The sequence below is a fragment of the Stigmatopora argus genome, chromosome 9, assembly GCF_051989625.1.
Source record: "Stigmatopora argus isolate UIUO_Sarg chromosome 9, RoL_Sarg_1.0, whole genome shotgun sequence".
NCBI classification, from domain to species: Eukaryota; Metazoa; Chordata; class Actinopteri; order Syngnathiformes; family Syngnathidae; genus Stigmatopora; species Stigmatopora argus.
The window spans coordinates 17,850,710-17,875,606 of NC_135395.1; the positions used below are offsets into that span (position 1 = coordinate 17,850,710).

Here is a 24,897-nt window from a genome sequence, read left to right on the forward strand (position 1 = left end):
TCAGCCATTATTTGTTGCCAGGGTCAGAAATCTGCCTCAAGGCCTTCACAATCAGTTCTGCAGGCTCTGCTGCATTAAACAAGCGTCGATAAGACTGTTGCTTTAACCAATCAGATTTCGAGTTGGCAATACCACAATGCCTTGTCGCAGGCGTAGGGATACGTCATCGCTTTCACCAACTATGATTGGCTAGTGATTAGCCAGAGCTACCAAACTGTATCTGGAGCGAGCTGGATAAGCAAATATATTTGCGGACTTTTCAAGAAAAAAAAAGCTGGACATCATTAAGAAAGGTCGGACAACTCCAAAGCAAGCAAATCTGTCACAACCGGGAACGAACATTTTCAGCACTAAATCGATTTTTTTTTTTTTGCCAGAAATACGACAGGACAGGGTCGACTTTCAGCACTAGCTTCGATGGCGATAGAAAAGAAGATAGAAAGGAGAATGGATATTGTGGACAGTTAAAAAGGATTTTTGGTGAGTAAAGTATGGCTATATTCCTAAATGATATTTCAATTGTATGAGGTTATTATTGATTATTTTTTATGTGTCGCAGCTGTAGCTGCAGTCGAGGTTTTATAGCCATGAAATAGTTTTTGCTGAAGGCGTCACTAGGAAATGCATGGACCGCCACTGGGTTTAGGTAGTGCTGTATTTTTAATTTATTTACTTATTTTTTGGGGGGTGTATTTTTGGATGATTTGAGCCGCTAAAATACTTTTTGTAGCGGTTAGGAAGAAATATCACACAATTGATGTGGAGTCAGAATTCCAAGGCCTGATATGAATGAAATTTTGCAACATTTGATCACATTCCTAACAGAAACAAAAAAATGGAAGCTTTTTTTTTGACATTTTCCTGCACTCACCTGTGAGTGACAAGCTCCCCCATCAGCAGCATGTGGCCAGCAGGCCTGATGATGACGCTCATGTGACCATAAATGCCGAGAAGCCCTGCAGACATGAAATCCACATCAATCCACATCATCATCAGCTCAATTACATCCATTTTCTTTCATGGGAGGAGGCAAAAACCCCAAAAAACAAACATGACATTTAACACGAATGCAGTGCTTGGCTGAATAATTTAAAAACACGATGAGGTCACCACAAATTAGCCATTTATTTTTTTTAAAGAAGCGTGCTTAATGAAATGACAGCCAAAACGAAGCAAATGCACAGTATTTTGTCTTCTCTAGTATAGCTATGCCTCTAATCTATTGTGATGTAATGTTAACAAACACACACACACACACACAATCCTATTGTTTATGGGTCAAGCCTCAATAAAAAAAAGATTTGGCTCTAAGTGTTCTCAAGAACTTGCCACAACAGTGCACAGCTAAAAATACATATCTTGGATAGAGAACATTTCTTGTGATAACAAAAAATAGCATCAAATGTCCACTTTTTTAAACCCCTTACTCATTTAACTGATTGATTATGTTGACTACTTATCTATTAATTATTTATTTATTATTTACCTATGATTATTTCTTGATTATTTGTTCATTCTTTTTGTTATTTGTGCATTTTGAGCTGAATTAAATCTCTTTAGACTTGGATAATGACAATAAAATCATAAATTCAATTAGATTCATGGCCAGTCTAGATGAATGGAATATATAGCCATTAATTATAAGCATCGAGTTAAATCCTATTAAAAAAGATACTTTTAGTTTTACTTTGGGGCCATAATCAATGTTTTTCATTCATTTTGACTTCATAAATTTGGCTTTTAATATGCATAAATGAAGCGGTTGGTCGCTGCCAGTCGAAATGGATTTCCAGCCATCAAAATTTTGTGCACTGAACTCTAAATTAGTTTGTATATAAAATGACATTTCCAAAATGGTTTGAATCGCCATCTGTTTTGCGTTGTTGTCTTTCAATACTTTGGAAAATGTCTTTTTGAATATTCTTTTTACAGTCATATACCGTAGACGCATTTACTAAAAACGAGTCAGTCATGGTTTTTGCCACATCGGTCGCTGGATCCACTTCACACATTCCCAAGCAATTAGCTGCTAATGTGTTCCCAGAATGCAACATAAGCGCATAAGTCCACAGTAAATCCAAAGCCAGCTGGCGGCCAAACGTCGAAATGATTATTTTATGAGATTCTTTCTGCCATTGGCAGCCATTTTTACTCAAAATGCTCTCGAAGGACGGGCACGGAAAATAAACAGACTTCATTTATGTTTGGATCCGCTGTCTCTTCAATTTTTATTCTTTCGGCTACTAAATTCAGAAAAGTAGAAATTTAGTAAATTGCATTAGTAATGAATTGGACCTTTATTGGCAAGCAATTAGTTAAGAAGACACTCTTGTTTAGAAGAATGTTGCAATATTACAGTGTTGTATCTATACATGGAAATGTTGCACTAAAATATTAACATCATTGATGTATCGTCATATCGTCAGATTTTTTTTTTCTCCAGCACTGTATGGAAATTAATATTTTTTTACATAAGGCGCTCATTGGTTCTCATCCCTAGAAAATATGTAAATGGCTTTGGGCAAAAAAAAGGCTTTTTGTCATTGTTTGTGAGGCAGCAATGTTTGAAAAACAGGAAGTAATGTCATTATAATGCTACAGTCTAAACCACAGGTGTCAAAGTGGCGGCCCGGGGGCCAAATCTGGCCCGCCGCATCATTTTGTGTGGCCCGGGAAAGTAAATGATGAGTGCCGACTTTGTTTTAGGATCAAATTAAAATGAAGAGTATCGATATATATTACATTTCCTGGTTTTCCTCCTTTTAAATCAATAATTGTAATTTTTTAATCATTTTTTTCTGTGTTTTTAGTTCAAAAATCATTTTGTAAAATCTAAAAATATATTTTAAAAAAGCTAAAATAAACATTGTTTGAGATCTATAAAAAACAGAATATTCAGGGCTTTTCATCCAGTTCTTTTAATCCATTTATTAAAAAATAAATCTAAATATTATATCTAAATTGGTCCGGCCCACGTGAAATCAAGTTGACGTTAAAGCGGCCCGCGAACCAACCCGAATCTGACACCCTTGTTCTAAACCAAGGGTGCCCAATTCCGGTCCTTGAGGGCTCCCATTCACTATGTTTTCCAATTTTCAGGGCTTCACCTAAAGTGACCTCTTCTCGTACGTTCTTTTCGAATGCTGTTAAAGTAGAAACTTGAATAGCAGACAGATAAATGGGCGACACCGTGACACCGCGAAGCCTTTGAGTTAGCATCCTCGAGTGAGGATGTCCATTAACCAAACATTCAGAGTGAAGAAAAAACATTTGCTGCTGAATTATGGGATGCCATTCCCTTCAAGGAGACGGAGTGCTTTTGACTTATTGACCGCTGACATCATGTGCTCTCTCTCAGGGGGAGTTTGATTCAATCATCATCTTCATCAACAACCTAAACTTGGCTCTGCTTCCTACTGACATTTTTTTTTTGGACATCTAGACTTCACCTCTCAGGTTAAAACTGTAAAAATGGCAAATGTGACGATAATCTCCCGATTATCGCCAAGAATGAATGTAGAATATATATTTTTAAATGGTTTCCAAACAGGGTCCTTTATGTTATCATCATAGTATTACTTTTCTATAGTCTTTTTATGGGTCCGATTTGATTGGTTCCTCCCTTTCCAGACACGTCTGAGGTTTTTTAGTGTATTTTTTTTTCTTTCTGCTCTCCAGCGCTTTGAAGCAAATGAGTCGGTCTCGAAAAAAAATCAATACTGAAATACGGCCATTCAAACTAGCCAAAGAAAATATATTTGTGCTCTTGCAGCGGTTGCGAACCTGCCAGCTTCATGTCGGTCCTCACTATGTAGAGTTTGTGCTTCCTGAGCTTGCGTGGGTTTTCTCTGTGTACTCCGGTTTCCTCTAACATCCCAAAAACATTCATGCTAAGGTTGAACACTACATTTCCCCTTTTCTGATTGGTCATTAGTCTTTCGGTCCCCTGCGATTGGCTGACCCCCTGATTCAGGGTGTCCCCAGTGAGCTGGGATAGGCTCCAGCACCACCCGCGACCCTTGTGAAGATAGGCGGTTCAGAAAATGAAAGAATGAAAAAGTTCACTTACTGATGATTATCAATGGCAGTGAGATATAATCACTCAATAGAATATGTAAATACATATACGCGCATATGTGTTGGTTCCATTAACCCCTTGATTTCCAGGCGTGCCAAATATTTTGTTCCATTTTTGGTGGATAAGCTTCAGAGCTGGGAAAGCTTGCTGCCGTTTAAAGTGCGATGCGTGGGAGCGCCCCCCCCCTGTCTCCCGGGGGCAATAAATCACGAAGCACTTTCTCTGGTTTTATGGATTTAAAAGCATCTCGTGGATGTGGTTTGGGGCTTTGATAAAACTCCTGCTTTTCTGCTGCTTAACAAGCCACACCAGAGAAGATGCTGGGAATTGGGATTTCCATGGACAAATATGGGCTAATTTAATAATAAAGAAATAAATGCTTCATCTTTACTCAGATCCTTCATGCTTCTCATTTGAAGATTTAAAATCAATACAATGAAGTCGGACTAGTGGATCATTGATTGAGGATTAAAAGTTTTGCGTTTTTTTGTTTTTGGTTTTTTTTTTTAAACCTTTTTTAATTGACCGAAAGTTTTAGGAAGTGCGTGTGGGGGGAATTTTATGTGTTTATGGTTCAAAGTTTCCAGCTATCAGCATAATCCAAAACTATCTCGATATGACTATGCAAAAGATAAAAAGTCAGACTTTTATCATGCTGTAAAGGAAATGGACTCTCAGGTCAAATGGTTTCATTTTTTATGATTTTTGTGAGACATTTTGTGAGACATTATCGCGCACACATTCAGAGACATAAATGAAACTATAGTTGGGATGGCCCTGATCCAATAGGTTTGCCAAAAGTCTATTTTGATATTGCATTGTAAAGTATTCCTATTTATTCATTTGTTTTCGCCTGACCACAAGTCCCCAGAAATGTGATCTCATGCACTGGATTGATCGTCTACTGGAGAGATAAAGTCAAATGTGGGGAAGAAATGAAGTTGACAGTCGGGGCTCCCTCATCCCCGCATGAGTGTTTGGGAAAGCTCCTTGGCGGGTCAAGTATGGCAACAAAGCCAATGTCAAAAAGCTGATGTGTTTATCTTGGTGGCAGAAGGTCAGCTCCAGTTAAGTTTGGCCGTTGGGGAACCGCTTGTCAGCCGGGCTGCATGCGCTCACAGACTGGCGACCTACTTGGGTCGGACGTCTTTGTCTGCCGACGCTTATCACGCTTAACGCTTCCATTTTTTGGGACTCTACGGTGTTCTTTTATAGTGTTTAGATAGCTAGAATTTGTATTGTTATAGACCAAATTCATTCAAACTTTCAGTCGAAATGGATTGAATGACAATCGCTAACAATGGCAGCCGCTAATTTCATTTTTTTTTTAAATACAGTAATACGTTCGTATATCAATTCACTCATATTCCATATAAAATCACTAAATACAAATTAATCCGTTCCCACCCTCTGAAAAAACACCTCGTCTTGATCAGAACTTTCCTCGTATCTCAAATTTCTCATATTTTGGGACACTCGTATATCAAGGTATTACTGTACAATAAATACAAAAATCACTTTCTTGCCGAGGCGGTTAGTGCGCCCACCTCAATGGTTAAACCCCAGGTGGCTCCTCACTGTGTGGAGTTTGCATATTATCCCACAGCTTACGTGGGTTTTCTCCGGGTACTCTAACTTACTCCAAAATCACTAAAACATGCATCCCATTCCACCTGGTTGAACACTCTAAATTACCAAACAATTGGTTGTCCTTTGTCTCCTCGTGCCCTGTGATTGGCTGGCCACCCATGTCCTCTGCCTGGTGCCCATAGTTAACTGGGATAGGCTCCGGCACCCCCCACAACTCTTGTGAGGACAAGCACTTGAGAAAATGAATGAATTACTTCCCACAAGCATGGGAACAAATTCAGTTCTTAATGAATTCATGACACACACGCAGACACACACACACACACACATGCAGACACACACACACACACACACACACACACACACACAGACTCTTCCTCCCCCGCTCTTCTTCATCTTCTTCTTCCACTCGTGTTGTGTTTACTCTGCAGGGGCCGTGATGCTATCGCTCAGACGGCCGTCATCGCCTTCTCTATGTTTATCTCCCGCCAAGTGGACCCGCCCAATCTCCATCTCGGCCGCCCCGTACCCATCTATACTCCCGTTTTATTCTTTCAACGGGGTGACTGACACGCGCAAGAGTTGAGTTAAATGACAAGCGTAGAAAAAGGAAAATGGAAAAGTGTGGCGAGACTGACCTAAGCAGACAAATGTTATGTTCATTTGTGTGGAGGAAGATCTGCTCCCCTGCAGATTAAATACATGAAAAGGAATTAATTTCTCGGCAGGTTCGCGGTAAAAGCTTCCAGCAGGTGCGAGAGAGTTGCCGTGGCAACTTCTTGGAGCAAAAAGATTCGGGTAGTCATGCAGAGTCGAAGAAGGAAGGAAAAAGTGCTTGGGGGCAGTCTATATTGCTTCCCATAAAAGCCACATTTGGATATATAAACGATATACTATACGGTCAGTGTGACAACATATGGATAGGTCATGATATTTTATATGCAAATGACTTATTAATATGTTCAAAGCAAGAACTGTTTTTCAAAACGGAGCTGCAATTTAATCACCAAAGCGTTATGACAGAAAATTTACACTATAAAAAGTGTCTCGTACTCTGATTGAATACCATTAAAAATGACCATTCATATCCAGTCCTGCCAGTTTGAATGAATTGGACGTTGAGTTTTTCATTAATGTCAACGCGAAAAATGCCAAAATACTTCTCGTTATGTGTGCATATTTATATGATTTATATTTTGCAGCGGGGTTCAATCATCAATTGGTGAAATCGTTTTTTACAGCATTTGTTCTCGGGAAAACTTGGGACTTTATCTGGGTAATAACTTTGGAAGCAGCCGTGGCAGCAGTTTCTCAAGGTGGCCTCTACTTACGTCCTCTTGGGGTTGACGCAAAACTAAATTGGCCGGGTACGAAGCCATGTTTGCACAATCGCCCCCGGGCCATAAAGGCCGCCAACATTCCTTATTGGAAGTGGTTGGAAGAATGTCCAAATGTTTCCCAAGTGGATCCAGCAATAACGACAAGTTATTAAAGAAATAGTTGACTGGCATAATCCCTAACCCTTAGCCCCCACAAAACCAAATATAAGGACGCAAATGTACCCATCATGCGGGCACGCATTTGACCAATTTGGTTTTTTCAAGGTGAGCAGTTAGAGTGCGTCGAGTATCCAAAAAGCGAGTTTTTTGCATCGATTCTTAGATACGTGCAGCCATTGACCTTGAAAAAGATAGGCTTAAAATGTTTGCGTCTTCATGGTGCTTTAAATAATTGTTGTCTACAAAATGTCGCATCTAAAAAATTAAAAAATGAGCCCAAAGTTGCACTTTCTGACCTTAAAAAATGCAACTCCCGAGTTAGAAAAATTGATTTTTGGGAAAACTGGGGCCCAAATTCAAAAATCGAGCCTGGTAACATCCTAGAGCCGTACATTTGCATTTTTTTGGTTCAAAACCACATTCAAATCGGATGTACCGTGTTGTCTCCATTTTGTCTGATGTTAACGGACAAACACACTCTCAGAAATAGTATGTATAGATGAAACATAAAAGTAGCAGGTGCGGGGGCGGTCGCGGTCGCCATTCTGCCCCGCATGCATAAAAGACGAGTGAACACGCGTTGGCTCGGGCGTATTTTGGAAAGTTTTCGCAGTAGCCGGAGCAAGTGGCAATGTGTAAGTGAGGGACTTCAGTGCGCATAACTTCACATTTATAGACGCCCCAACACTCTTGGAAGCCACTATGCTAGCTGGAGAAAATACCACTTGCTAAAAACCACGCCAAAAAATGTCCTTTGTAAGAATAGTACGCCTAGAAAACACGTTTTTGCAAATAAACACACATTTTCACATTTCACTGCATGCCAAATTCCCATTTTGGACTTTCCTCCGCTATAAAATGTCCAAGTGTTAATAAAAACAAAGACTTTTAAGGTTAAAGACAAAACATAAATTCCCATGTACCCTACTTTACAAATTTATATGTCACACCTAATATTAATTGCACCAACTACTGCAAAGAAAATAAATTAAACAAGTCGCACTGGAAAATAAATCGCATTTTGGGGTCCAATTTTCAGATAAAAAAAATGACAGGCTGTCTGCCAAGACAAAAAAGGATGATTTATTATCCCTAAAATGTGGTCTTTGAAAGCTGTCAGCATTTGGCATAAAATATTTGTGTTTGTTTTTGTGACTCAGTCCCACGTTTCTTATTTTGAAGGTTTTCATTCCACCACAGAAGCACATTCTTTGGTTCAATGGCCATCAGGTGGTATTAAATCAAGGGTATTTACATAAATTGTATTAACATAAATTTCCATCCCTTAATTCTCAAGACGCAGAGGACAAAGCTGCTGTTTTGCTCTTTGTGCTTCATTTTTGTTAATGCCAAACCATTCAGGGACGTTTGGCCCTAAAGGAGAAACTAACAAAATAGAGCAGCCCAATTGGCTATCGTTTAACATGAATTGGAAGCAGCTGCACGTGATGATGATGGACGTTCAGTCTCGTGGCGCTTTGACACCAAATTAAAATGGATATTTATGTTCATCACTAGTAGACGACATGTGGCCTCCCTCCCACGTCAAATGGATTGGACGTGTATTGCTGATGAAAAGTCTGAATTTCATTTTTAAGAGCCACGTCAACAGAATAACATTTGTTTTTTATTTAAAAAATATCACATATTTGGACTTGGTAGAGTTAAAAATGCTAGCATTAGGACAATGGTGTTTCGATGCGGCTTATATTTGAAGAAATACTGTTCTTGTCAAATTCGGTGCGTCCAGTTTTTGCTAAGGTGTCTAAAATGACGCTAAATACAGCCACTAGAAGTTCATTTAAGTAATTCCGTATTTTCTTGCATATTGACCGCCTCCACATATAAGCCGCACCTTCAAAATTGCCTTAAAAATCGTTGAATTTTCATTTAAAGCATCTTTTCTCTATTTTGAAATATATGAGCATTGTCTTACGTTATGGCATTTAGTCATGTCAAGTCTAATTTGTGCGCATATAAGCCGTACCCTTGATTCAGTCATCTTTTTTTAGTTACAAATACGGCTTATATGCGAGAAAATACGGCTTATATGCGATAAAATACGGCGGATATGCGATAAAATACGGCGGATATGCGAGAAAATACGGCTTCCATGCGAGAAAATACGGCTTCCATGCGAGAAAATACGGCTTCCATGCGAGAAAATACGGCTTCCATGCGAGAAAATACGGCTTCCATGCGAGAAAATATGGCTTTTACGCGAGAAAATACATCGTATACGCGAGAAAATACGGCTTATACGCGAGAAAATACGGCTTATACGCGAGAAAATACGGCTTATACGCGAGAAAATACGGCTTATACGCGAGAAAATACTGCTTATACGCGAGAAAATATGGTAATTCAACAGAATGCTCAGTCACACGCAGTGTACATGTCAGCCAATGATTGCGATCGCTTCTTATTCACGACAATAACAAAAAAAAATGAAAGAACGCGGAGAGCGTTCTTGGTAAACTTGCCGGTGCCGGTGCAACCCCGGCAGTAGCACTCTGCCACAAAGCGTCTCCGGTTGGTTTGCGAGCGGGTGAAGTCATCGAAAAGAAGCCGCCCGAGGTAGGCCTTCCCAAAATAACTCGGGCGCGCTTCATTGTCCTTTGGACGTCTCGTTGGCGTCCTCCCGCTGAACCCTCCCTAGCCCTTTCGTCTCTTTACTCTCGGCGGCGGGACCTCGCCCTTGCTGTCTTTTAAATGATTCAATGACGAGTGTTGTACAATAGCTCCCTTTATGCAACTCGTGGGCTATAAAACATACTAGAAATGGTGGAACAAAAGGCTCCTTTGAGTGCACTTGTCCTATTAAAAATGTACACCTGGTGAACAAGGTATTGCGACTAATGGGGGTAACACGGAATACCGATATGGTGATATATCACGATACTCTGTATCCCGATCGATTGGATCTCGCCGAGAATCAACATCAATCATTTTACAGGTCATATGAAAAATAAAGGCTTGGTAAGAAAATTTAATATGACTGAGTGAATTCTGAATGTAAAGAACGTCGTGTCGATGTTAGTGACATTTAACAGTTACTCTATAAAAACGGGCATATTGACTCTGCCATTTTTTAAAGGTCAAAGGTGGTCTCATCTTGGAATCTCGGGTATTAAAATTAATTCTGAAGCTGGCAGCGGATAAACAAACATTCACTACCACCCTCCGACCGCAAATGATTTGGACATCTACTACTGTTAACTCATTTAAATTCACAACATAAGGATGAATGGCAGAAAATGCTCACTATTTTTTTAAAATTCATTTTCACGGTCAAAGTTGAGCTATTTTTCATGACTTATTAGATGATTTTTTTTTAATAACCTTGTTGTTTTTCTGGAGTTGCAATTATTCAATGGACAGAATTAATGACATACTGAGCAAAGTCGCCATTAAAGATTTAATTGCTCTCATGAACTCTGCTGAATCAGGAAGTAAAACAACATTTATTATCGTATACATCGCATCCATAAAAAGGTTAGTGACTCTGACATTCATAGACTATTTCATATTAATTTTGACCATCTTTTTGAAGACCGCATGACAAAGAAATAATAGCCTAACCTCCACCGACGCATCACGTTATATCAATAATTCAATAACAAAACATTGATGCCATGGCTTTCCTTGTTTTGAGTCAATTTAGGTGAGCGTGATGCAAAAGATAAAGTGGGAAAAAATGTATTCGCTCTGACGACAAGCCGAAAGTCTTGTAGCATTTCTTTTTACAAGTCCGTTTCGTTTCCGCTTTCTACACATGACAGTTATGATCACTGGCTCGAGACTTGGCAATATTACGGGTAACAGACACACCATTACAACTGCGGTGAAGCATGCCGTTTTGATCTTGTAGCAAGAGTAGCGCCTCAAAAGGCACACGGCAAAAGCAACCAAAAAGTCACTCATCCTATTCTATCAAAGAAATGCATTTCAACTCCTCAAGAGACTCAAAATTGTTCAAAGGATTTCAAATGCTTGTTTAAAGTCCTCCTCAAGGTAATCCTACTATAGATCTCCCTTTGAAATAGAGCTATCTCAACATTATAGCATTTTAAAAAAGGATTACTGTATTTTCTCGGATATTAGCCACCTCCGCATATAAGCCGCACCCTTAAAATTGCCTTAAAAATGGTTGAATTTGACCATTTCTCTCGTATAAGCCGCCCTGTGATTCATAATTTTCATCTCCATATTCATGGTTTTAATAGGGAATACAAATGTGTTACTTTGATAGTAAAAAATCTTTGAAAAAAATCATCGCACGTGGTATTTCTGAGATTCTGTATGAATCGAAAAGATCGTCTGCTGGATTGCATATTTCAAAAGGGTGTTGCTTGCACATAGACAAATTCAAAAAGGAAGTCATGTGAGCAGTACAATGGTCTAGTTTGTCATTCCTATGTAAGTTGGCAGCGCAAAGTGAGTTTTTTCATGTTTTATGCAAAATATATTTCCTTGAATTTCATGCATAAACGTCAAAATAAATTTTGTGTAGCGTTTTACCCGTTTATATTTTCTCTATTTTGAAATAATTGACCGAATCGGCCGCATTATCTTGCATTATGGCGTTTGGTCTTTGTCACCTTGCAATTCCGTCCATGACAAATCTAATTTATGGGCATATAAGCCCTACCCTCGATTCAGTCATCATTTTTTTGGAGTGACGAATACGCCGTATATGCGAGAAAATATGGTAATACAAGAGCTGTAAGGACTGTGCAAAAAAACATTAATTAATTTTCTACTGCCCTTAACCCACAAAAGAGCGAGGAAAACACTTAGCATGGAAAATAAGACTGGACGTGACCGAATTGGGCATGTCCTGAAATTCTACACGCGTCCTCGTTGAGCTCCAGCTGACTTTCAAGACCACCTTTCGTTCAGGCCCACGCAGTCCACAACATCACCCCGATGTCACCTAAACTCCTTGTCGTTCACCCTATCGTCTTTGGCGACCACGTCCGCGACGGGCGAGGGAAGCGTGCTCACCGATTACGTGCTCACGGGCCAACGTGTGATCTGCCGACTCTCCCTCGTAACGCAATCAGCACCTTCGACCCTGCCAGAAGCTCCATAAAATATTGCATAAGCGCAAAAAAAGCAGGATAGAAACAGAACATGGTGTTCAAGCCTATCTATTGCCAAGCTTTATAACTGGAGAGTATAGGTCAAATACACTATCAGATATTATTAGATGTATTGTGCATACAGTGAAACACATTAGATATGGACATTATAATATATAAAAAAAATAATTTGGTAAATTAACCTGGATTTAAGGGCCGAGGAGAAAAAAAACGGGCAAATAAAATAACAAAAATGTCTGCTTTGAAATGCGACAGACATTTTTTAATGGAAATGCCTTCGGAAACTGGCATTTTGAAAAAAAGTAACAGGCAGACTCCTGATCTTATGCAAGTGCTTAATGTATAAAATGAATAATAATAAAAATTAAAATTAAAAAAACGCCCGGCGGCCTCACAGTCTTGGGGTTGCGAGTTCAAACCCAGGTGGGTCCTCCCTGTGTGGAGTTTGCATGTTCTCCCCGGGCTTGCGTGGGTTTTCTCCAGGTACTCCAGGTTCCTCCCACGTCCCAAAAAACATGCATGCTAGGCTAGCCAATTGAACACTAAATTGCCAAACCCTTGCTATAATTGGGTGTCCTTTGTCTCCTCATGCCCTGCGATTGGCTGGCCACCTATTCAGGGCGTCGCCTGCCTGGTACCCAGTCAGCTGTGTTAGGCTCCAGGTCCCCCCGCGACCCTTGTGAGGATAGACATTTCAGAAAATGAATGAATACATTAATAAAAATAATTTTAAAAAAACATGTCAAGAGACATGATCTTTCTCACTCAGTCCATAATGAGCACAACAATCAAAGTGGACACAAAAGCCCATAATCCCTCAGCAAGATCTTGAGTGTCTCCATGTGAAAATCTACTGCCAATCGACCCCATCATGTCGTCCTGCACACGCGTGTCATCTCATTTGACTCTTGACAGATGGCTGCTAGCTCACAAGTCACATGATCACACACTATATGTGTGACCTTTTCACACAGGTCAAACACTTCTTGAGAAACGTTAACACGAGGGCTGTCCCCCGATTCGATCGCACCGTCGGAAATCAGACCCCAGATCAGATTTTTTTGGTGTGGGTTGCAAAGCGATAAAATAGTTCATATGTGCAAGAATATCGGCAAAAGAAACAAAAAGTGTGTTTTGGAGTATGCGACACTACAACATTGGCGAAAAACATTTCTGCTAGGACAACGTTAAGACATCATTATGCAATCGCGGCTCGATATGACTTTGGACAAGGAAATAAGTTCATAAAGATTTGTTTGTTTATACTCGTTTACAAGAATGTGGCAAATTAGTTTTGGAGATTTCATTTTCAAAGTTCACATCAATCCACTTTAGACCAAACTTCTCAATAATTAATGTTTATTTTGATGTTTTTGAGACTTTTTGGGTGGGTGTAGTCATGATAAACACTCAATTTCATGTTGAAGTGAACAAAACAAGAACAATTTCAACAAAATTATACGACTCGGGAATGAAGGATGATGTTTTTGTTATGTTTTGTTTCTTTTTCCCATTATTCCTCTTATCAGACAGCACCACATTTCTTGTAAAGTGCAAAAGGCTGAATTTGAAAAAGTCTCCTACCAAACCTGTAATGGAATTTGTAGCCTGATAAGCCAGTCTAATTAAAAATAACTAAATCAATGAATCCATTAGGTACATTAGGTAAATTATGGCTCTTCTAAAAATGGATCTAAAATAAAATAAACACCCCATAAGCAAAAATGTCCCCAATATCACTTCAAATAAGCATTCTTTCACACACAGACCTTCAAAACAGACTATCAACTCAATAAAAACACGTTTACAGGCGAAAGATTTCACGTCCAAGACAAGATTTCTTTTTAAAGTTCTCATCTTGCGGACCAAGGAAGGTCAAAATACCGCAAAGGTGTCGTGATAGACAAATAAATTAAAAAACAGCGACCTTTAACTCACCATGTCTCCGCGATTTTGCAGGCTGTCACGGCGTTAAATCCCCAAATGGCATCCTCCTTTCGGATCTATTGCACAAGTGGTTTCAGCTTGGTTCTTTCTTTCTTTGTGCGTGCGTGCGTGCGTGCGCGCTCCAGTCGCTCCTTCCGATGCGAATGGCACAACAATCCGACAAGCACATGCTTCCAGGAGAACGTGCACGCGCACATCGCCACTCCTCATTCATCCGGTGGGAACTCTCATCCTATTTTGGGTAAGTCATTCCAAAAATAAATAAATAAATAACAAATGATAACCATTTCAAATGGGAGAATGACAGCGAATGGATAGGATTGGAAATGATCGATAATTACCTGTTGATTGTATTTCTCCCCCATCTTTTCTCTTAATTGTTATTTTCATTTGTGGACGTGTACACGCCCGGTCAAAAGTTTTGGGACGCTTTCTCGTTCAATGAAATGGTGAAATGGCTCAAAACCTTTGAGTGATGGTGTATGCATCTATATTTGGATGTATGTTATTGTATGGTATGCATTAATTAATCAATAGCCCAAATGAATTACAAGCCAGTGGTGAAGTGGTTCTTCCAGCTGACTTGAGTGCAGGAAGTCTGGGTTCAATTCCCACCTGGTGGCAATGTGAATGGTGGTTTGTCTCTCCGTGTACCCCATGACTGACTGGCGACCAGTCTAGGGTGTAGTCTGGAGACTGTTGGGTTAGGCTCCAGCACCCCCTGCAACCCTTGGGATGAATGAATGAATGAATTTCCAATAAATAAGTTAGGAATTCTGAAATTACATTCTTCAAATTCATGAATTGAATTAATATTTGACATTATTTCCTTTCCATTTTAGTCCAAAGATATCTTTTCAGCCACACAGCCCATATGACAATCTACATTCTTGCAATAAAAGGACCTTTTATCCCATAATATTGCAACTTTAGTCCTTTTTTCTCTTGTTTTGGTCCCCATGCTAAAGAAAAGAGTTTTCCACCGAGCAAAAAAGTTGCAAATAATTTGGAGTGGCGCTGCGGAGAATCCTGGCTTGGTCTTGGCGTCTTTGGAAAAACACCATCTGGGCCTGGTAGGTGGCGAGCGTGGCACTGATTGAAACGTCTGATGACTCACATTTGCACGTCTCGCTACGCCGCGTGAGCTCGCTGTTTGGTTGGCTCCTCCTTCTTTTGCGCATCCCCCTCAGCTCGCTTCGGCACTTTGGGTTCATGATAGGTGAAAAAAAAATTGTCATGCCAGTAAAGTTTGCAAAATCAGACAGAATTCAGGTGTAAATCACTCCAGCACTTTTACACTGTTTCAAAAAAGTCATTCATTTTCTGAACCGCTTGTCCTCACAGGGGTTCTGGAGCCTATCTCAGCTGACTACGGGCAGCACCAGGTAAGGGACACCCTGAATGGCGGGCCAGCCAATCGTAGGGCATGAGGAGACAACGGACAACCAATCATATCTAGGGTTTGGCAATTTAGAGTGTTCAACCTGCTAGCCTAGCATACATATTTTCAGGATTTGGGAGGAAACTGGAGTACCCACAGAAATCCCACGCAAGCCCAGATCGAACATGCAAACTCCCACCTGCGATCGAACCCTCGACCCCTGACCTGTGAGTCCGACCCACTAACCACTCGCCACTCGCCCGCTGGATGTTTCCATATATTTAAATTGTGTATGTATGTATATATGTGCTTATATATATGTATGTGTATGTATGTATGTATATATGTGCTTATATATGTGTACGTATGTATATAGATGTGTATGTACATGTATGTGTATGTGTGTATATATATATATATATATATATATATATATATATTTCAGCAACACGCTTATTTCTTTATGTATTTATTTATTTACTTACTTATTACCTATCTATTTATGTCTAAAATGCCTTTCTTATTTCTGCATCCTCACCCTCTTGCTACTGTGACAACAAAATTTCCCGAATACGGGATGAATAAAGTTATCCAATCCAATCCAATCCAATAAAAGTTATCCCGAATGACTTGATGCTGAAAAGCAGCTACACAATGAGCTTATTGGCAGAAAGAAGACACGCAAGCTCTGAAAGCAGCTAAATCCGGTCCTACAATACATAGAACATACTCGATACTGGGATATGACATATAATACAGCATACACACAATGGTAGATGCCTGAGGACAAACATTAAAGAGCAATTCCAGGTCACTCACGCACACACACACACAATTTATTCTATGGACACTTTATTTATTCAGACATAAAAGTGCGCTGTCTACGTGTTATTCAAGCAGACCAGCCACAATGAATCCCTTATTCTTATTAACCTCATTCATTCATTTTCTGAACCGCTTATCCTTACAAGGGTCGCAAGGGGTGCTGGAGCTGACATCGGGCACCAAGTGGGGGACATCCCGAATGGGTGGTCAGCCAATCGCATGTCACGAGGAGACGGAGGACGACGATCATAGCTAGTGGAAATTTAGTCTTCAGTTAGCTTAGCAGGCATGTTTCTTGGGAATGTGGGAGGAAACCGGAGCACCCGAAGAAAACCCATGCAAGCCCGTAAAAACATGCAAACTCCACAAAGTGAGGACTGACCAGGGTTCCAACCCAGGGCCCCAGAACTGTGAGCCTGATGCGCTAACCACTCATCCACCGTCCCTATTGTTATTATTGAACGCCAAAATATGACTTGAAACCCAATTTTGGACCCCTAAAAGTCCCAAAAGGGGATTTTGAAAACCACTTGTGGAACCAATTCATTTCATAAATACAGGTAACGCTGTATCAGGGTGGGAGGGGCAACCAATACACCTGGGAAACCGTTTATGCAGATTCATGATTGTGAACAAGTGATCATATTTTAGACTAAATTACGGTTCACACCAGAAGAAAAAGTGTCCCAAATCCAAATATAACTTTGTGTGTTTCCCCATTTTTTTCCCCGATGCATTTATTGCTGAATGACTTCTATCGTCTGTCCCTAGGGACAGATGCTGGCGACCGATCCTCTCCAGCGGTTTGCAAAGTTTTACAAGCGGAGGAAGCAGATGAAGGCGTAAGTGCGGGAGGGTGCTAAACACATTCTGGAAATGCGTGTCAAGCATTTATGAAATGCCACGGCTGGATGGAGTCTTTCAATCGACCTCCATAATATTGTCACTGACTCATACTTAATTTTAATATTGTTTTCAATTTCAGGGGGGGCTCTTCAGCTTTCCTGAAGGGCAGATTTTAATTTCTTAGTTTGTTTTGTTATTTTCAAAACCCTTCTATTTTTCCATCGTGCTTCTAGAGTCATAGTGTTCAACTTTTATTGCAAGAAAATCTGTCCTATTTGTTGTATGTGAACTAGGTTTGCAAAAAGATGTTAATAAGCGTGAAAGTTTGGATCCTGATGTTTTTTTTAAATGTATCCCTTTGAAACGATATCACTGTTTGATTGAGGAAAGCATACCAAAATATTCACTAGAGCAAAATTTTCAGCATTTATGTGAATTCATTGGCTGCCTAGTTAAAATTAATTGGACATCTAGGGCTGTCAGCGGTGCTCGTAAATGTGCTTTCAATGCCAGTCTTCCTAGTTGAAATGAATTTGACAGCTAACATTGTCAATGGCGAGCAACGAGATAATGTGAAGTCACTTCCTGGTCAATTTTAGGCTACTTACAGGTCACTTCTTGTTGATTATGGGTCACTTACTGCACATTTCTACAATATTATCGTCACCCAATACTGCATGGCCAAAAACTACTTGAAAAACGAGTCAAAATCCTGTAAATTTTGGAGAACACTTGGCACAGAAAGAGTTGATAAATGTATGTTTTTGTAAATGCAAACAAGTACTATCAAATAGATTTTAGTCCAACAAAATCAACATCTGTTTTGAGTCAACGTCAAAGGAATTAAGAGTCTCGAAATAAACAAAGCTTTTGTGTTTTTCTTCCATCAATCCCAATTTCATTGGCAATCCGCCGGCGTCTTTTAGCGTCACGCCCTTCGCATGAAAACAACGCAGCGGTGGCGGCGGCGGCTAAATAAGACGGGCAATTACGACGGCGCGGATTCCCGCCGAGATCCGAGACGTCTGCAGACACCAAAATGAGGTCGTGCGCCATTACCGGGCACAACAAAAACATCCTAATGGAGTGCATCTCGCACGTGGAGGTGCCCAAGTTGAAATGTTTCAACTTTCAGGTCCCGACGTGCGTGCTTGGGTCGACTAATCTGCCGATCGATAGTCACCGTTGATCGGCCAGCTCATTGATTAGGCCCGGGGAGACTTTCCGTGTCATTGATCTGACATTAGTTAAGTTCATGGTTGGATACACGGTGGTGAAAAGGAAGTATTTTACAGCTGCACAAAGGTCACCGCAGAGGTCAATTACCACTTATATAGTCCTAATCCTTTCAGGGACAGTGGTCACTATAGTGGACAGTTAGTATATTTAAAAGTTGATCTTTTTTTTATCATGACGATGAAATCAGGCCTGATTTGTGATCACGTGATCAGATCAGAAACATTCCTTTTTCTTTCCTTTTTTAACAGTTTGAATTTGTCCTTACACTTGTTTTATCATTACTATTTACCCAATGAGGTGTCTTTTAAAATAAGTAGAACCTGACTGCAATCAACTGATTACACTTGGAGAGTGTAAATGTCAAATTAGGGTCAATTCCTGATGGTGCATTCAACAATGTTTGTCTCTCTCTTTTCTATCCTCTTGTGGCCCAAATGAAAACTACAAGTACGTAGCAATCGACTTGAACTACGATGTGCTGCTCTCCGATTGGCTCTCGTCTTGTGTCTATAAAATATGTTCCGTACGCAAACAAAGAAGCTGCTATTTCTAGCAAACTCCTGGTCTCAATTTTGGATGGAAAATCCAGAAGGTTTAAGAAAAATAAAATAAAAATATAAAAAGAATAAAATCACAATTTAAATTAAAAAACAACAACATTGAAGAAGGGTTAGGGAAGCCGAGTTCTTGTTAGCATGCATTTCTTTCCGGAAGAAGTTAGCTGACGGACCGATTCTTCATGGAGTTTGCGACTCTCGTTTTATAAGGAAGAGAACAGATATTTGCTATAAAATGAGAGCTTTTGATGGCTTTGCGTGTCTCCTTGTCGTCGCCGCATTTAGAGCGGCGAACGGCGACATCACGGACGGGAATCAAGAGCACTTGAAACGGGAACACTCCTTGATGAAACCCTACCAAGGTAACAACTTGGAAGACGTTAACTTTCGTCTTTCCGTCTCAGGACATGATTTAACCTCCATTGCCGCAACAAACAAATCGTTGTCTTTCCTAATTCATTGCCTGCCATTGACAACCTTAGGCGTCTAATTCGTTCTAACTGGATCGACACGCCTTTTTGTGTCAATGACGGCTTTAAACGTCCAAATTTTGACTGGGAACTCTTGAACGGTTACATGTTGTTGATACTAGATCTCGACTTTTGGCACGAGCACAACCTATTGGTATACAAATTTGCTTTCTTGTAATTTTCTTTCAAGCCACGTTTGAGGTTTTAAATGAAGGTTTCATGTTGAATTGATGCAAACGTTGTGCAATCCTCCCTTCTTTGTATTTCCAGTGGAGTGAGGATCGTTGAACGCATTGTGTTGCGTTCACTGTCTTTTGTGCAATAGGTGTGGGAAGCAGCTCATCCAGCCAGTGGGACTTTTCGGGGAGCACGTTGGTGACCACCTCGTACGTCCGACTCACTCCGGATGAGAGAAGCAAGCAAGGATCCATCTGGAATACCGTTGTAAGAATAAATAGGATGTAGCCAACACATTTTATTCACGGAGCAACATTTCCCCTCGTTTTTGTATGTCCCTGAAAGCCTCAATTACATTGTGTTATTAATGTACAGTGCAGGCAAGATTTTAGAGTAACATTTTCCCAGCCTAAAAAGAAACGTACCCCCAAAAAAATCCAGTTACGAAGCTTTTTTTGTCATGTTTTGTTGTGCAGCCATGTTACTTGAAAGACTGGGAGATGCACATTCACTTCAAAATCCACGGGCTGGGCAAGAAGAATCTCCATGGTGATGGGATTGCTCTCTGGTACACAAAAGAAAGACTGAATCCAGGTAAGCTCGGCGACCGGTCGGTGGGTGACGATTTGTCTGACTGCCATTTGTGATCCAATGACGATACAAGTGTCATCGATACTGAGGAAATTAATCTACAATTTTCTGTGGGAAAAAATACACGCTATGAGTTAAAATGGCCATGCTATTAGTGGAAAATGCCTGTTGGTTCCAAGCTATCGGTATCCAAAGTATTGCGATATTTAGTCGCACCCCTACTGTATAGTACGCCACCGGGGCATACCGCTGTGTCATGAGCTCTCTGCCTCCGTCGCAGGCTCAGTGTTTGGGAACCAGGATAAGTTTGTGGGCCTGTCCCTTTTTCTCGACACCTTCCGCAACGACCTGCAAGGAATGGACGTAAGTTGGCAGCGCCCAATCACTGACCGCCTCCTCTTTCCTCAGGGCCCGTCTTGTCCGACCAAGTCACCTTCCACGGCCTGGCCGTCTTTATAGATACGTACTCGAACGATGACTCTGCTGACGTGAGTGCTGACCATGTCGTCAGCATGCTGTCGCCAGTTTCATTTATTTTTTACGTCAAAGCATCGCTTTTTTTAAAAAAAATCATCACGGGAATGTCCCGATCACCTATTTTTTTTGCACGCGAGTCCTTGTCACCCGATGTCGAGGATGTGTTGATACCGAGTCCGATTAATCGGAAATGTATTGAGGAGAGGAAAAAAAGCACATCCAAATCTCTCTTTCCTTGCGCAATTGTGCACCATAAAATAACCTTTCAACCAAATTCCATTTAAATATTTTTGTTTCTCGGAAATACAATTATTTAAACTAAAACTATGGTATCTCAGTTGTGATTACCTACTTTTTTTGCTGTTGCTAGACATTTTTTATTTTGCAAAGCTTGTTTCAGTACTATAAGTATGAACAAAATGTATTATATACATATTTATTTGTATTTTTTGCAGTAAAATTAAAATACATTTAAAAATATATATATTTTTGTTTGTTTTTAGCCAATTCTAATCCTCTGAAATTACATGATCGAGCCCTATTTGTATCATGTCCTTAATAAATGAGTCTTTAATAAAAAAAATGTAAATAGGGAAGTTGGCACACCTGAAAAATAGAAAAAAAATGATTGGGTTGTAAGGTCAACATTGCGACTTCATGTATTATTTTCTATCCATTTTACCTTTTTAGTTTGGTTAACCATTATTTCTTTTTTGTTGCGACATCCATCACCGCCACCCTTCCTTCATGAGTCAAATGTTTGCAGATTGCCTAATTGTGCACTCTTTAACCAGCGCTCTTTCCCGTTCATTTCGGCCATGGTGAACAACGGCTCGGTGAGCTACGACCACGGCAAAGACGGTCGCGCTTCCGAACTGGGAGGCTGCTCGGCCGAGATCCGCAACCGAGACTCCGAGACTTACCTGGCCATCCGCTACTCCAAAGGGCGACTCACCGTACGTACCAACGTGCGACGCGGTGGCCGGCCGTGCGTTTTTTGACGCGGTGCGCCCGTTCCGCAGGTGATGATGGACGTGGACGACAAGAACGAGTGGAAGGAATGCATCGACGTCGGCGGCGTTCGTCTTCCGACGGGATATTTCTTCGGGGCCTCGGCGGCGACTGGGGATCTTTCAGGTTTGTCGCTCAAAGTTGATTTTGCTTGGGTTTTGAAAAAGGATTACCGTATTTTCTCGCATATAAGCCTCATTTGTAACTTTATAAAATGATGACTTTTTTTGAAAACTCATCAGTCAATACAACCAACATAAAGACTAATTCATTTAATTTAAAAACGCCATTAGGGTATAAACTCTGTTAAAATATATAGAGACACATGTCAAAGTATTTGCCAGGTTTAACAGTATTAAAATTAAATAAATTTTCATGTAACCAACCATTACTGGATTAATTACTAACTTACTTATGATATTGACCCTAATAATGTGCTTTTGATTCATACAGTATCTCAGAAATACCACATGCGATCATTTTTCTTCAGATTTTATTCTTCAAAGTAACACATTTGTACTCCCTATTAAAACCATGAATATGGAGGTGAACATTGTGAATCAGGGGGCGGCTTATACGCGAGAAATTGCAAAATTCAATGATTTAAGGCCATTTTAAGAGTGCGACTTATACTTGGGGGTGGCTTATATGCGAGAAAATACAGTACGACTCATTTATTTGTTTTTGTACAATCGCCGTTCACCAGAAATTTCATATTGTGAGGCAAATATATAAAACTGCTAGACAATTGGAGCACAATCAAAACATTTCTTATGTTGCAAAAAACTACTTGCAATGTCACGATAATCAAGTAGACGAACGTTTTATAAAATAAATAGTAACCCAAAATAGATATATAAAGAAAAAAAGCTACATTTTGCAGTGATGTTTCTATCACATTGACAAGATACAGCTTTTTGTCTATCTCTTGCCTTATTTTGGGCATTGTCCTTGTTCTTGTCGCAGACAACCACGACATCATCTCCATGAAGCTCTACCAGCTGATGGTGGAGCACACTCCGGAGGAAGAGAATCTTGACTGGACCAAGATCGAGCCAAGCGTCAGCCTGCTCAAGTCGCCCAAAGGTCTGCTCAAAAAGAATGACTTGATCTTTTTAAAACCACATTTTAATTCCCATTGAAGGCATATTGATAACATAAGACCAAAAAAAAGACCAAATCCATCTCCTGTTACACCCCTATTCTTAACTACTCAAGTTTTTTCATTTTTTTTTTCCTTTAAGAACACTTTTAAATGTTTATGACTCATCTGCCCAGTCACAAATTTCACAAAATCTTCTTTTTGGATTTTTTTTTCAAATTTGCTTTTTTTTGCAGACAACATCGATGACCCGACGGGCAATTTCCGCGGCACCCCGTTGACCGGTTGGAAGGTGTTCCTTCTCCTGCTCTGCGCGTTGCTGGGCATTGTGGTGTGCGGCGTGGTGGGCGCCGTTGTTTTCCAACAACGGCAGGAGCGAAACAAAAGATTCTACTGAGTACCGGTCGGGAAAACCCAACCACGAGGACCCTGTTGTTGTTGTTGGTGGTGGTGGACTGCTGAAGCACATTTTAATGTGAATATTGTTTAATTTTTTTTTTGTCCAAAGATTGTACAGATAAGCACTGCCCCCCTGTTTTGATGCCATTTAAAAATGGTGTCCTGTTTGCGACAACTCAACCTGCAATGTTGTTGTTTTTTTTTCATTTTATTTGATTATTTTTTTTTTTTTAGATGTGCGACGGATTATTTGCATCACACGGAAGAAAAATTTGGATTTGCAATAAAAAAGGAACACTAGAAGATTAAAGTCAAGTAAAAAGTTGCAATATCACTGGAAAAAAAACGACATCACCTTATGTAGTATGGCCAAAAATATTACAGGATTGACGTCATAATATTACAACTTTATCCTATTTTTTTTTCTTTGTGTGTTGCCACAATACTTTGTCGTACTTCTGTGCTCTCAAATGCCCAAAATTGAGACCCTTGTCATCAAAATGAAGAATTTTAAATTTTCACCACTACATGAAATCCCTCCTTTTTAATTTTTTTTTTATATGACTGTCTTTATGTCTCCTTATGGTAACTAGAGGTGACTTTTAAATGTTCATGGCACATAAAATGACCTTGAAATGTGTTCAGCATTTTCTCTTCCCAGAAACCCTCCAAAAATGGCCATTTTTTGGTGTCCTGGTTCAGTAAATATGATTTTTTTTAACCTAAAGCCACTTTTTAACATGTTAAAATATGTGCTGCATTACTACACACAATCTATGCAGTTAATATTTCCCCAGTTAGATTCTGTCCACCAATGGATGCTTACAAATGGACAAATGTCACTTAAATGACGATTTCAGGAGGAGAAATGACAACTAGTAAGTTTCCTCCATGATTTAAGAACATTGTGCTGAAGTAAGTTACTAAATTGTTCTCTGGCTTTGTGCTCTACCTTTGTTAGGTCATTGAAAAGGTTTATTTTGAAGGCAAAAACAAATCTCCCTTTTATTTTGTTTTCACAGAAAGCACTGAGGATGCAAAAATATTGAAAAAAAATAAAAACTAAACAAACTACTTCCTGCTATATTGGTCCTCAAATGCAACCTTATCTATCTAATTCGCGTGCATGCTTCTTTTATTTCCCCTAAAATAGCAATTTGGGAACAAACAATATGAAGGAGTCTTGCTCGTGTTCTCTGCAAGTTGAAATTATTCAGGTGAATTTAATTGTAACTAATTGGGTAGGAATGTGGAGCGATCGTCCTTAACCAGAGAAGCAAACGGCTTAAAATAAGGTATATTTCATCACAATATTGTTTTATGATTAATGGCTTATTGGAAGAATACAAATAATAGTAGATAACCGCATGTATTTATATAGATCGTTGCTTTTTTAACCAGCTACTGCGATGCTTTGTTAACTTTTTAATTGTTTGTATACGTAGAAATCTGCAGGAACGTGTTTTGTCACATGAATCGACGTTTAATTTAAAATGTTTTTGGGTGGATAAATTGTTTTTAATGCGTTTTATCATTTGTGATTCCCCGTTTGTTGACGATTGAACGTTTTCTGCTTTATTTCTTCTTTTTTGATTTCTCAGCC

At 39.8% G+C, this 24,897-nt stretch overlaps 2 protein-coding genes and 1 long non-coding RNA gene across 6 annotated transcripts in view; 2 read left to right on the forward strand and 1 right to left on the reverse strand.

Moving 5' to 3' along the window:
* LOC144082120 (5-hydroxytryptamine receptor 4-like) overlaps positions 1–14,371 on the reverse strand; it is a 34,894-nt gene extending 20,523 nt beyond the window's left edge. For all 3 annotated transcript variants that reach the window (XR_013303147.1, XM_077608985.1, XM_077608984.1), the window contains exons 1-2: positions 14,211–14,371; positions 872–956 (exon numbers count right to left, since the gene is read on the reverse strand). Coding sequence is in view for 2 of the 3 variants with exons in the window: in XM_077608985.1 (XP_077465111.1) it covers positions 872–933 (62 nt within the window). In the remaining variant the exon portion in view is untranslated. The remainder of the gene's footprint in view (positions 1–871; positions 957–14,210) is intronic.
* Positions 14,325–15,863, forward strand: LOC144082123 (uncharacterized). Its single transcript, XR_013303150.1, has 3 exons — positions 14,325–14,460; positions 15,564–15,604; positions 15,731–15,863. It is a non-coding gene; the product is annotated as an uncharacterized LOC144082123 (long non-coding RNA).
* Positions 15,864–19,088: 3,225 nt separating this feature from the next.
* Positions 19,089–24,368, forward strand: lman2 (lectin, mannose-binding 2). 2 transcript variants are annotated; one of them, XM_077610227.1, is made up of 8 exons: positions 19,089–19,429; positions 19,863–19,981; positions 20,191–20,308; positions 20,714–20,793; positions 21,577–21,738; positions 21,805–21,919; positions 22,760–22,879; positions 23,132–24,368. In XM_077610227.1, exons 1-8 carry the CDS (start codon positions 19,303–19,305, stop codon positions 23,290–23,292), a joined length of 1,002 nt encoding a protein of 333 aa, XP_077466353.1. In that variant the 5' UTR covers positions 19,089–19,302; the 3' UTR covers positions 23,293–24,368. The 2 variants fall into 2 exon arrangements, with proteins under 2 accessions (XP_077466353.1, XP_077466352.1); XM_077610226.1 differs by lacking the exon at positions 20,714–20,793 and adding an exon at positions 20,586–20,668 and having other exon boundaries at positions 19,100–19,429.
* Positions 24,369–24,897: the final 529 nt, after the last annotated feature.

Coding starts and splice junctions, on each gene's coding strand:
- lman2 (XM_077610226.1), top strand. CDS start 19,303: ATGAGAGCTTTTGATGGCTTTGCGTGTCTCCTTGTCGTCGCCGCATTT. Junction 19,430..19,862: donor CTTGATGAAACCCTACCAAG/GTAACAACTTGG, acceptor TTTGTGCAATAG/GTGTGGGAAGCAGCTCATCC. Junction 21,739..21,804: donor ACTCCAAAGGGCGACTCACC/GTACGTACCAAC, acceptor CCCGTTCCGCAG/GTGATGATGGACGTGGACGA.